The sequence below is a fragment of the Sinocyclocheilus anshuiensis genome, unplaced genomic scaffold (genome assembly GCF_001515605.1).
Source record: "Sinocyclocheilus anshuiensis isolate Anshui unplaced genomic scaffold, SAMN03320099.WGS_v1.1 scaffold363, whole genome shotgun sequence".
In the NCBI taxonomy this organism is placed as follows: Eukaryota; Metazoa; Chordata; class Actinopteri; order Cypriniformes; family Cyprinidae; genus Sinocyclocheilus; species Sinocyclocheilus anshuiensis.
The window spans coordinates 576,658-590,452 of NW_015552568.1; the positions used below are offsets into that span (position 1 = coordinate 576,658).

General features: G+C 36.0%; 1 protein-coding gene across 1 annotated transcript in view; it reads left to right on the forward strand.

Moving 5' to 3' along the window:
- LOC107664971 (disabled homolog 2-interacting protein-like) overlaps nucleotides 1-13,795 on the forward strand; it is a 122,505-nt gene that overhangs the window by 82,574 nt on the left and 26,136 nt on the right. The window contains exons 6-8 of the mRNA XM_016455677.1: nucleotides 8,955-9,111; nucleotides 12,183-12,281; nucleotides 12,519-13,073. Of these exons, the coding sequence (XP_016311163.1) occupies nucleotides 8,955-9,111; nucleotides 12,183-12,281; nucleotides 12,519-13,073 (811 nt within the window). The remainder of the gene's footprint in view (nucleotides 1-8,954; nucleotides 9,112-12,182; nucleotides 12,282-12,518; nucleotides 13,074-13,795) is intronic.

Sequence of the window (13,795 nt, forward strand, 5' to 3'; positions counted from 1 at the left end):
TATCGTATGGCTTCCGAAGTAACATAGAATAATACGCATAATCTCGGATATGGATCAGCCCTCTCTGACCGATACCCAATCTGACAAGAAATGGCAGTATCGGAGCCGATAACCGATATGAATATCGGACCGGCGCATCCCTAATAATAATATAATAAATAATTAAAAGTGCATAATTTGTCTATGATATCCCATTCTTTTTTCTAGATGTTAGATGTAGGTGTGGGGTCACCACAGTTTTCAAATCTAACAAATGGCTTGTGGACCAAAAAACCTGTGCCCTAACCCTAAGTATGAGCAATAGTGTAATAACCAAGCATGCTGTATTTGTTTTAAGTATGCACTACTCAGGTCAAGGTTTACTGGGCATACATACACCCACCCACGCTTCTAAACAGCAATTTACCGCCAGCAAACATGCATGCTGGGAGATATTGTCTTTACTTTTGGATGTAGATTTTCCCAGTGCAGGTAAGAGGCCAGTATATCACAAAACCCACAGGACAAAGGCCACACACACACACACACACACACACACACAGACATGCTCACAGAGGGAAGGGGGCAGGGCCAGCTCACACTGTTCAGCCTGCTTCCGTTGCACACAGCAGCAGTCCAGCCAACACAACGAGAGAGAGAGAGGGATCGGTGCAGCCCACGGTCTGTGGCCCACTTTAAATATGAGTGGGGGGTTTACAGCAGCTCCTCTATGAGAGTGTGACAGTTAAAACAAGGAGGCCGGAGCGAGACGAGAGAGGAGAGAGAGGCGGGGCCGTGCAATTGTGTGTGTGTGTGTGTGAGCCGCTGCGAGCGGGGCTGCGTGGCCTATTTTCAAAAATAGTGGCATGTTCCTTTAAAGGTTCTTTATGGAGCCATAGATGCCATTAAAGAACCTTTGTTTTTGAGAGTGTTGTATAGGTTGTATATTTGATTTAGTGCATCTGTAGGTGTGTATTTACATGAGTGTGTTATTTAGCACAATAAAGAGCTAAATATTTGCTTGAGAAGCTCGATGGTGAAGACTGAGAGTATGTTATGAATCTGTGTCGTATTTATTATAAATTATGAGTACTTTGCTTTATGTTATTGCCGTGATTAAATGTTTATTGGTAAACAAAATGAATTAATTCACACTATAATGTGTTCTCATTCTACATGCTGCTGGACACATAACATATAAATCTTAATCGTATGAGACATGTAGAGTAAATAATAAATAGTCAAGTATGTTTTTGTTAATTAGAGGAAATCAATTTAAATGGTTGACACTCATTTAGTAAATAAACAAAAGAAAATCCCACACACTAACAATACTTGCAAAAGTATCAAAAAAAATATATATATATATATATTTGTAGTGTGCTTGATTTTATTTTGTTTTTTGTTTTTTGACCTTTTTTGGTCTCTTTTTCTCACGCAGAAAATCTATTGCCTGCAGGTGTGTGTTGATTGATTGTTAATGGACACTCATTTAGTAAAAGAATTTGTGTATACAGTAATATACAGTGTGTGTGTGTGTGTGTGTGTGTGTGTGTGTGTTTATATATATACAGTGTATATATATATATATATATATATATATATAGTTGAAATATAGAGTTGAAACCATCAATTCAAATGATTAATTTTATATTTTCATGTACAATATCCTGTACAAAAATATCCTGTAAGATAATAATACAATTTAACAACAATATTTTTTAAAGTCACATTTTTTATTATAACCATATTGTTTACTTTAAAAAACATGTTTTCAAAATGCTTTTTTCACCAGACAGGTGCAGTGTGAATGTGCTATGCTGAGGGCAAAATGAATATTCATGTTTTGGATTTTGAAAATTTTTTATTTGTAGGTATCTGTTAATTACTCTGTTAGGAGCAAGGTTTGGCATTTGTGTGAGTGTTTGCATCTGACTCATTCTGTCCAAGCCAATCTAAGCCATTATCACTAGTTGTGTGAAGGATTTTTAAGGGCCCTTTTGATGATTTCAAAAACCTTGTCACATAGCAGTTTAAGACTCGCCAAGGTTAGCGCAGAAATGTCGTTCCATTTTAACTGCCTCTCTCTACACAACCATTTTAGAGCTTCAGTAATTCCTGGCAGTTCAAAAGCCTTGCTGGTTGTGGGCTGGTAAAATTGGGTAGAAGTTGACATGTCAAGCATTGGCAGATGCATTTAATGGGCTTTTACAGCTCTTTATGTTAACCTAAAAAAAATGATGTGTTATTTGGCTGTCAGTTCTTTGAAATGGTCCGTTTTGAATCATGTTATGCCATGTTATAACCTTGTTAGTCAATGCACGGTAAACATCAACAGTTTATTGTCTTATTTAATGTCACCAGTACTGATTTAAGAATGTGCATTTACACGTGAGTTCCATTTTTCATGGAAGGAAAATGTTTATTTTCATAAAATATGCATCCATAACTTTTGTTTTTCTCCTACTTTCTCAAAAAAAAAAAACTAATTTGTTTTCAATGCCCCAAGAATCACCCAAATAAGCTTCTTTGAAAAGATTCTTGATGAAAAGTTTTAGAAGTGACCCCATCGATAGTGCTGAGATTATGTAACTATTCATCTGTGAACTCAAACACAGCTGTTGAAATGCAGTAATAAGCTGTGTACCAGGGTATTATGGGATGCTGAATAATTACATTGTTCACTGAGCTCCCAAATGTTTTTCTGATTATAAAATGAGAGGTTTAGTGGGATGTGTTACATGAGCTGACTGATCTAGTTCTCATGTATCTTGTGTATTCATATTGCCCTTAAGGGATAATGGATAGTTTTGACATTTTGTCATGTTTTTTTACTCAAAGTATGTAGCCAAAAACATATTTGAGTGTAAGTAAAAATGGCTTAAAAGCAAAGAAATAATATACATTTTTAGCTTTTGAAATCTTGGCTTGTGAAATTCTCTTAAATGTAGCTTGTTCATAATCTAAGCCTACAGTATATATACAGTATATAGCATGTGTATAGCACACACACAAATACAATAAAAACAGTAATATTGCGAAATATTGTTACAATTTAAAACAACTTTTTCTGTTTTGATATGTTTTAAAATAAAATGTATTCCTATGAACAAGATGAATTTTTTTTTAGCAGCCATTCATCGGCATATTAGAATGATTTCTGAAGGATCCTTCAGAAATCATTCTAATATGCCAATTTGCTGCTCAAGATGCATATTATCATTAATTCTTTGATAAATAGAAAGTTCAAATGAACAGGATTTTTAAAAAAATACAACTTTTTTTGTAGCGATATCTGTCACTTTACTGTCCTTGCTAGTGGATGCATCAATAAAAGGATTAATTTCGTTCAAAAATGCAGAAGAGTTACTCAAGTACTTTACACCCTTGTAAAACATTGCTGTAGATGTTCTGTATGTATTTCCCAGTTGCACTACAGGCCCAGTTTGAATTTCCATTAAACAGCACCGTATGCCAGGTTCACTGAGCCATTGTCATTCTCTTTAAAGATCTTGCTTGTATTGCTGGTTTCCTTGGCAGTCATTTCTTATTTGGAGCAGAGATCTCGAGGGAGGACTGCTTCCTGTCAGGGAGTGTGGGAACCATTGGAGGCGGAGTACACCGTACACAGTCAACCACAGATATAGGACACAGACTTAGACCAGACGGCAGGCTGCACTCCACAACATGAATTTAATTACAGCATGCGAGGTCTGCGGAGTCCACAATCTGCTGCTGTCTATTCTTCCTCGCTTATTATTAGCTCATGAAGACGTACTTAAAGAGAAACCGTTTTGCTTGCCGTAATGTAGAAGTGCTTTTTTAATAATTGGCTATTTAGTGTTACCATTATTTTTTAAAGCTTTGTAGTGCAATGATACACAGACTTTTAACTGCTGGTTGCTTACGGATTTATAACCTTTAATTATGCAATTCCTTAAAAAATATTCTTCTTTAGTAGAATCATCTTTTTAAAGCATAACATTCCATGTAAACCCAACAAGAACTGCAGCAACGATCTGTAAATCCCTGCTCTGATAGCAAGAGCAGCATTTTTTTCAATAGAAATCCTTGAAAATGGATTCGGGTGTGTTCAAGATGCAACAGATTGTTCCCTAGGGTGCTTGGAGACTAAGGCACTCCCTCGCTCTAAATGTTTTAGGCAGAGCGCTGTACAGTGAACACGGTTTCCAACCCTTGCATCTGATATCTTGCAGGAAAATCAAGGATAATCGCTACACTGGCTCACTTCTCTTGCAGCCTCTGGACTTGTTTTGTTTTGCACTGGGACCATGCTGAATCAGAATAGTAAAAAGTAAGTTTGGGAAATGTTGCTGCTTCCTGTTTTTCTCATCTTGATGGCTGCGGTTCTAGTGAAAAGTCTTGTTATTGACACTGGGTTTGATGGGATTAACAGATTAGCTGGATGTTTGACTGTTTTTCTGTAACCTGCAATGGAGTTTGTTGTTTCAGTTCATGCCGTGCCAAAATGTTTTCCTTTTTTTTTTTTTTTTTTTGTAATAGCCACCCATAACGGAGCTTTGGTGTCTGAATACCTAAGCGGTTATTGTACTTTTCGATCATGATGTGAATAGAAAGATTAATAAAGCATTTTAATATAAAAATTTACTACGTACAGCATTACTAAAAGCAGTTCCACTTTCAACAGGGTCCAAAAGTGAGGTTCTGTTTACCATTATATATTTGTTTTACATCATGTTTCTTTGTTTTATTATTATTTAAAAAAAAAAATGTTTTCAGAATTTCCGTGTTTACATTTGTATGTACTGTATGCAAACGTCATTGTTTTCTTAAAATAAGTACAAAAAACCCAAGATGCAAAGAGATTTTGTCATTATACACTTCTCTTTTGCATTTTAAACTGATAAGAAAACATATTTTTTAATACACTGTAGAAGATTCTATTTCCAAACTCGACCTGTGTAAATCTCAGCTCCATGGGCTCACATTTCCCATGAGTCATCACCAGCCTTCTCTGATCAGAGGAGCCCATGCATGCACAAATAGAACAAGTTTGTGCCCATGCAGATGTCTACTTGACCTTTGCATTATTTAATGCTACGAATGCCGTGTTTTGTCTACTAATAGATGATTTTCAGTGCTTACTTTTCCAGAAAGAATATTAGGATAATATGTCTGCCTTTTTATTCAGAGATGTGGCTTAGCAGTTAACACAAGTGCATGCATTGATGTAGGGGTGTGCGATATCATGATTTCTGATCGTGGAAGATTAAAATGTCTCCACGATCTGCTTTTTTTATCACAAGAACGTGTCATACATTCACATGAAATGTTAACTCAGCGGTAGAGTTACACTCACGGGACACTGCACTTCGCAATAACAAAAGTTCATTATTTGCATGTGCTTTAAAGCCTTGCCGGTGAAATATATCATCCGTGTGCTGTTCTGACATGCGCTTTTTCTGAGCGTGTACACCTGAAGTGCGCACACACTAAAAAAAGCCTGTCAAACAGCACCTGATTACTGGAATACGCTATCTTTAGTGTTGGATTGAGCTAATACTGTCAAAAACACACAAGGTTTGCATATAAACACAGTTGGTTATGTCTAAAGTGAAAGTAAGCAGTTGAGAGAAAAACGGATACGTATCTGTATGTTAGATGCGTGCAAGTCTTAAAGTGACAGCAGAGTAATAGTACTGAACTTGCTGCAGCTTGTCATTAAAGGTTATAGTTCACCCCCCAAAAATAATAATTCTGCCATTATTTACTCACTCTCATGTTGTCCCAAACCTGTATTAATTACTTTCTTGTGCTGAACACAAAAGAAGATATTTTAAAGAATGTGGGTAACCAAACAGTTGCTGATCCCCATTGACTTTGATAGTAGGAAACAAAAACGGGACCAGCAATTGTTTGGTTACCCACATTATTCATTCATTCATTCATTCATTCATTCTGTTTTTAAAATAGAGAAAGTAGTTTGGCTTTCAAAAATAGTAAAACCAACATGACAAAGAATAATGATAAAATCATGAATTGCGATTTTCCTAAAAAAAAATGTGATATGATATTTTTGCCATATCGCCCACTCCTACATTGAAGTGTGCTGTTCATGTAGATGATGCAAGTTTGAGGTTTGCAGCATTTAGCAATCCGTTCCTTCATTATTTCCTCTGCTGTAGTCATGATACTGTAAATTAAAATGGCGAAAGGCCAAGCAATTGTTTACAAATTGTGTACAAATTTTATGTATATATTTGTGTGTGTGTGTCTCTCTCTATATATGTATATATTAAAAATGCATCAATACTTATGCATGTTAATATATGTAACTAACATTAGTTATGTAATTCATAGAATTTAGTATTAAAATATTATAAACCGTCTTTATCATTTTCTGTTATGAAGCACGTTTTTTTCCATTCCTGTTGCCCTCATCGGTAATTCTCAAAATGCATAAAGCAAGTTTCCTTGTCATTTTGGTCGATGTTTGGAGCAAATATGTTCGCCTCAGGTCATGTGTGAATTCGCTGACACCACTGGCAGAGTCACTAGAGGGACGTTACATGAGTTTTATTATCAGCCTGCAGTCTGCAGTGTGTCATTCGTCAATCGTTTAAATGCACTCAGGACCTGAGAAGCACTGGCTTGATTTTATCTATTACATGTCAGGAAAAATGAACAGATGAACTGTGGTATGCAGGACCTCAGGAGGGTAATATGGTCATCGTCCTGTGGGATTTGACTGAGAAGAGTTTTTATAGCTTTGACTTACCCTGTGCATTCTTATGAAACTAGTGGAATTTAAGAAAATATCTGTATTTCTTGTCTTCTTTTAAATCCTATTCTGACTGTCATGGACCAGGATAGCGAAATGGACCTGTAACTTTCTTGAGACTTTCCCAGGGAGTTTTTATGTTACACAATTTCATAACTCATAATTTGATCTGCTAGCTTTAATTTCTGTTAGCAGTGTGCCTGTGTAATCCCATCATCTGTTACCTCAACTCAATATCTAAGGGCTCATACGAAAATCAATTTGGTTGCACATGTTTTTTCTCCTTTCTGGGTTGTACTGTATAGTAATTTGCAGGACTGGCAGGATGAGATTTGTGGATGCTATAACTTCAGTGACTTACAGCATGAGGGTGTCATAATAATAGATAAAGCCCTGCACCTCTCAAGAGTGCACACTGTAAAAAAAAATCTGTGACATATACGGTAAAATACCGGCAGCTGTGGTTGCCAGAACTTCACCGTAAAAAATATGGTAGCAACATTTTAGGTTTTACAGACTTAACTTAAATTCACAATAAAATACCGTATTTCATTAACTGATGTAATATTAATAAACCAACATATTGAAGTACTAATATCTGTTTTGAACCATTGTAATGCACTGATAACCACCAAAAACTGGTGGTGATGAGAAAGTCACACACTCAAAAAAATGATTCATTGGATGAACTCAATTTAATTGAGGGCAGGATTTCCATCCAATAAATATATGTAGCCCCAACTCATAAAAAACAAATTAATGCGATGAAATGTAATTGAGTTGAGCCAACTCAATATGATCGAATATAGTTTAAATTAAATTGATACATAGATAAAGTGATTTTTTTTATGCTTGTTGAACTCAAACTAAAACATTTAACTGGAAAATAAATTATTTGGCAGATATCCTTCTACACTTAAAAAAAGAATACATAAAGAGCAATCCTGATCCTGATTTATGCAGTAGTAAATACAAAATATATTAATACTATATCAGTTATCAGTCTGTATTATTTATTTATCTGGCATCATATCAATGAATATTCATATGTAATTTGAAAAATGTCCTGCTCATTATCCTTATTTTTACATTTATATTATCTTGGCCATCATTTATCGCTCATTAGAATAATTTAATAACATTGTTAAGTGCAGTCGTAAATCTCAGAATGGATATCCATTTTTCATACTGTTCATTTAAAAAAGTTGTGATGCCTAAATTTCTTTGCGCCATTCAAAATAATTGTAGTTTTTAGTAATTTATTTTTCTATTTTGTATTTTATTATATACCAAGTATATTTAATTTTTTTTCATACCTCAGTTATGTTTCATAGCTTTGTCTCAGATGTGTCCTAATATTTCTTAGGAGAAATAAATATAGACAATAATGGGACATTTGTAGAAATATTGTAAGCTACAAAATTAACATTGAAAGTAGAGCTTGGACGAGTTAATTTTTTAGAGATGTTAAAGTGATATATTGAAGTTCATGTTGAAATGAACATTTGATTGCACATTTTGATATCTTAGCAATTTAGAGCACAGTTTTAGACATTGTTGAGATATCTAAAACTTCAGAGAAGAGAGATTTTTCTCAGGAAACCCTAACAGCACACTTAATTTGCTCCATTTGCTCTTTTCTAATCACATCATTGTCTAGGAGGAGCAATTAAGAAATTAGCAACATTTTATTTCCTAAAGGAACATGGAGAAGACAAGTCACACTTCCTGTAAACACTTCCTTCTCACCTTTTACTTTGTGTGTGTGTGTATGAGTGTTACTTCCTTTTCATTTTTGTGACAGTACTAGTCATCTCAACATGCCCTTGGTGGCATCATTCAAACAGTCCCATCCGAGTGAAGGTCAACCACCTGGAGGGCAAACTTTGTTTACCACTTCCTATGTAAGACACACCTCACTTCCAATTAGGCAAAGCCGCTTTTTGATGCCTCATTACAACTTTGTGGAATCATTTCCAGGCCGCCGCCACTCTGATCTTCGTCAGATATGTCATGACGGTGCCTGGAAGCTTCGGCTTTTGTATGCATTGCAGCAGAACCGCTGACTTGTCAGGCGATGAGTAGTCAGCAGCTCGAGCAGCATGCCAGCGTATTCTGATAGTTCCGGTTCGCATCGCATCTCACTTCTAATAAACTACAAATGCCTGTTTGACTCTGATGCATGTGTTCCTCTCTTCCTGTTTCGCTCCAGTAGATCCCATCTGATGCTGAGGCTGAAGGAATCGCGGTCTCACGAGTCGTTGCTCAGCCCCAGCAGTGCAGTAGAAGCTCTAGATCTCAGTATGGAGGAGGAAGTGCTCATCAAACCTGTGCACAGCAGCATCCTGGGACAGGATTTCTGCTTTGAGGTGAGTCGGCTGACCTCAGTGCCCTGTTGAAGTCACAGCTCTGAATTAATTGCCAAAAGGACTTTTAATGTCCGACAAGTCTCAAAATAGCACGCAGCAAAGGCCCATTAAAACTTCATCAAGGCCATTAGCCAAGATCAAATAGTTTGCAGAAAATAGCAGCGCTATCTAGCCGTTCCACAGTTAAGTCATTGAGGGGCCACGGGTCATGTTACTGGATGATTTGCACGTGTGCTGCAGAGAAGGCTCACTTAAAACAGATGCTTGTATAATTACAAGGTCAGAGGGTGCAGACAAAGTAAACTGTGATCAGGCAATCGGCATGCAGGTTTCCTTAAAGGAATAGTTATTCACCTAAAAAAGGTTTTATAATTTTTTTAGGTGAATAACTATTCCTTTAAGGAAACCTGCATGCCAATATACATATATATAAATTACACAATGTATTTATTTTATTTATAGTGTACTGTATTTCTAAACCTTTCTTACTTCTGTGGAAAAGGGATTTTAAAGGACGTTCATGCTGCTTCATGGCTGTCAAACTCCAAAAAGCACAAAAATACCATTAAAAGCAGTGCTGGAAAGCTACTTTGAAACTTTAGCTTGCCAAGCAGCAAGCTAAGCATAATTTGAAGTTGTTAAACTACAGTCATGCTGCTGTTTTAGATTACATTTAATTAACTACAGTACATTAAAATTGCTTACAGGGGAATGTTTTTGTATTTAAAAATATAATAATATAATTTATTTAGAGCTGTATCTTTGTTCGCACTAAAACAATGATTTTAGAAAAGGGTTTTTGAATTAATCTCAGTTAGGTAGTATGATACTAAAATCAGGCATCTGCATGCAGATCTTAATACCAGAAGGGCCTTCCTGTCTCTTTGCATTTCCTGCCCAGAGGGTGCAAAAGAGCCTGTCCCATCTGTCTGAACATCTCCTCTCATTCTCTCTGTGCTCTGTGAGGTGAGTTCTGAGAGGCCAATTCACATGGAGTTGATGACTGTTGCACTGCAGCAGACGCCAGCTGGAAAGAATGAGACACCTACAGTTAGTAGGAGCTCTACAGGGGTCAGCCAGAGGTCCATTATGGATCATGCTCTGTTTGCTCTATTTATTCCATCATTTATCATGTAAACTAGAATTATAACATTCAGAATTACATGGAAATTGAATTGCATTTAGTAGGGTACACTAAATTTCTGAGGTGGAAGGATAAACTGACTTTTTAAAATAAGCCTAATTTACATCAAATTTGACATAAAATTTTGAGCTTAAAAATAATGTTTTGCCATTACATTGTAAATGTTTACAATTTCTTATTTGAAATATTTGAAATATAATGTAGCGGTCGCCGTGATTTTGCCAAGTAAGACATGTTCCTGGATCAACATCTTTTGTTGATCCTGGATCAACATTACTGTCCAAAAATATAGACTAAACCCAATCCCTACCCCTACCTATAATTTATTCCTAAAATCAGAGGGAAATGATATCTGATTAACAAGGGTGTAGAAGCGCCTAATCCTGATTGTAAGCCTAAAACTGACATTTCCTGAAAAGTTATCTCTCAATTCTGATTGGTTGATTGGAATGATGTTCCAGGATCAACAAGGATGTTGATCCGGGAACATGTTGTACTTGGTCAAATCACGCTCACCGTAGCTATTACTTAATTTTGTTCATTCTTAGTTTTATTTTAAATTTGATTACATTTTGCACTCTACTTATTTAAAATATCTATATTTCAAATTATATTTAAATTTAAATATTTTACAATTATTTATTTTTGTTTAATATTTGTTACTTATTTTAAATATTTATTTCAGTTTAAATATAATCTATTATATTTAAATTATTTAAAGGCTTTAAAAATATTTAAAATATTTTTTGTTATGCTGGTCTCTTCACATTTCGAAAGTACTCATTAAGTTAAGTTGTCTACATTTATTTATATGTATTTATATCGTTTGTGGAAGGCGCAGGACCATAAAATGTTCGTCCAATCAAAATGTTCGGTCCGAACATTACGATAGGCTGTCCTGCCTGCCTGTCAAAATATGTATTTGCATACCTCTGCGCACCCTGTTTGCGCAGACATGATACGTCATCAGTGTGTTCCAGTGAGAGTGAAAGGCGCTATTATTGTCATATAATGCACTTTGTACTGTAATGTTTTCTCACCGGTGATGGAGACATGAGGTAATCTGACAGCGTTGCATTCAATCCTCCACCAACGCCATCTCTCATCGTATCGCAGATTAGTCTCCGCTCTGTCTGAGCGCATTCGTGTGTTTTGTGCGAGGTGTGGCTTTGCAACGTGATTATGCAGGGAGGGTGGGGATCTTCCTTTCAAAGCTAACTTGCTATTGCTAGCCTTTCCGAAATCGCCTACCATACCTTTAAATATAAATAAGTTAAATGTATTTTATTTTTTATTATATTTCACAATTAATTTCACAATTAAAATATAGTTTACATTCTAATTTAATTGCAATTACTTATTTTTTATTTAATATTTACTTCTTAATTTTTCTAATTACTTATTTTAAATATTTATTTCAAATAAATAGAAGAAGAAGCTGCGCTACATCAGTGCAGATAATGCCTGCTTAAACTGGATCGGTTTTCAAATTAGAGCTGTTTTTGTTCTGAAACAGCATGCAAAAATCTCGTAACTGTTTAGTGAATTCACCCCTCTGTATTCAAACGTGGTCCAGTACTTTTGTTGTCACCTGGATTGTGTTGCTGTGAGCAGATGGTCTTTTCAGGATAAATTTTGGATATGAAAAGAACATTTGTAAAAGACCTATGCATGTATCTCAACTCTCTGATATCACATGTGATCCTGCAAGTATGTTAGATCTGTCTGATAGGGCTATTTGAGAGTTTTATTCTTCCTCCAAATGTAATTGCTCTCCACTCCTGGGAAACGCTTCATTGATTGAGTGCTGTAACGTTCAGTGGATCTCTCTGCTCACATCCACCATCTCCGGATCTGCATTTCAGTCCTTTCTAGCTCGCTTAATGCATTTATCCGCAAATTTGTTAATTGTAATTTGTTATTGCAGGTAACTACTTCAACAGGAAGCAAATGCTTCTCATGTCGGTCGGCTGCCGAGAGAGACAAATGGATGGAGAATTTGAGACGTGCTGTGCATCCCAACAAGGTAAACTGGATGATTCATCTGAATCCTGGGTAATTCTAGACGAGATGAGGTTTAAGCCAGTCAGCATGTTACTTTTTCATATATCCTGTCTCACATATTGATTGACCGTTTCTGATCAACTTCTCTGCATTAACTCGGCTTAACTTGTTAAAGTACATAGGAGGTTTTCTAATTCCTTTCTGCAGTTTACAGAGGTCACTGTAAAACGCAGTGTTTTCGTTTTTTTATATTCCACAGGATAACACCCGTCGGGTGGAAAACATGCTGAAATGTTGGATTATCGAAGCCAAGGACTTGCCGGCAAAGAAAAAATACTTCTGTGAACTTTGTCTGGATGACACGTTATACGCACGGACTACCTGCAAACTCAAAACGGACAATGTTTTCTGGGGCGAACACTTCGAGTTCAACAACCTGCCCTCAGTTAAAAGCATCACCGTGCATCTTTACAAAGAAACGGACAAAAAGAAGAAGAAGGACAAAAATAACTATGTGGGCCTGGTCAATATCCCTATAGCGGCCGTCACCGGGCGGCAGTTTGTGGAAAAATGGTATTCTGTGAGCACGCCAAATCCCAATAAAGGAAAGAGTCCGGGACCCATGGTCCGAATGAAATCCCGATATCAGAGCATGAGCATCCTCCCCATGGAGCTGTACAAGGAGTTCGCAGAGTATATTACTAACAATTATATGCTAATGTGCTCGTTGCTGGAGCCAGCACTAAGTGTGAAGAACAAGGAGGAGATGGCTTGTGCACTTGTCCATATCTTACAAAGCACAGGCAAGGCCAAGGTAAGATGATTGCATTGTATGCTTTTATGCCACTTTAAAGTAAACATGAAATCAGAGTTCACCCTATTTTCTCTCCTAATGCACATTCTTGCCCTTGTTGTACAGGATTCATCAGTTCACATTATTACAATATAACAGTTTCAGGCTACTGTTGTACAGTATATACAACAAATATGATATGTACAGTAAGAAATGAGATAAAATAAATCATACAACAATCATACAACAAATCATACTATCTTATTTGCGATCATTGTCATTTTGAAAGTTGAAGTTATATTTATAATTTAAAAGGTATAATTTTTGAATATTAAAGAATATAAAAATTTTTTGTTTCATACATTTTGAGTTTATATATATATATAATTCAATTCAAGTTGATTTGTATCGCGCTTTTCGCGATACAAATCGTTGCAAAGCAGCTTTACAGAAAATTGTTTCTACAATATATTTAGTAGTAGCTTGTCAGTGGTGACTGTCAAATTGATGTACATATGGTAGAAATGTACGGTAAAATTCAGTTAATGACGTAATCAAACAGATGATGAACACTATTAACAGCAATGATTATATGTTGCAATCAAACTTGTAGCAAAATTTGGTAGTTTAAAGGGGTCATATTAGGGCTGCACGATTAATCGAATGCGATTGTCATGCGCATTTTGATAGTAATGCCGGTTCTGTAATCAGCAGAAAATTATCATCACGGGCTTTCAGATGGC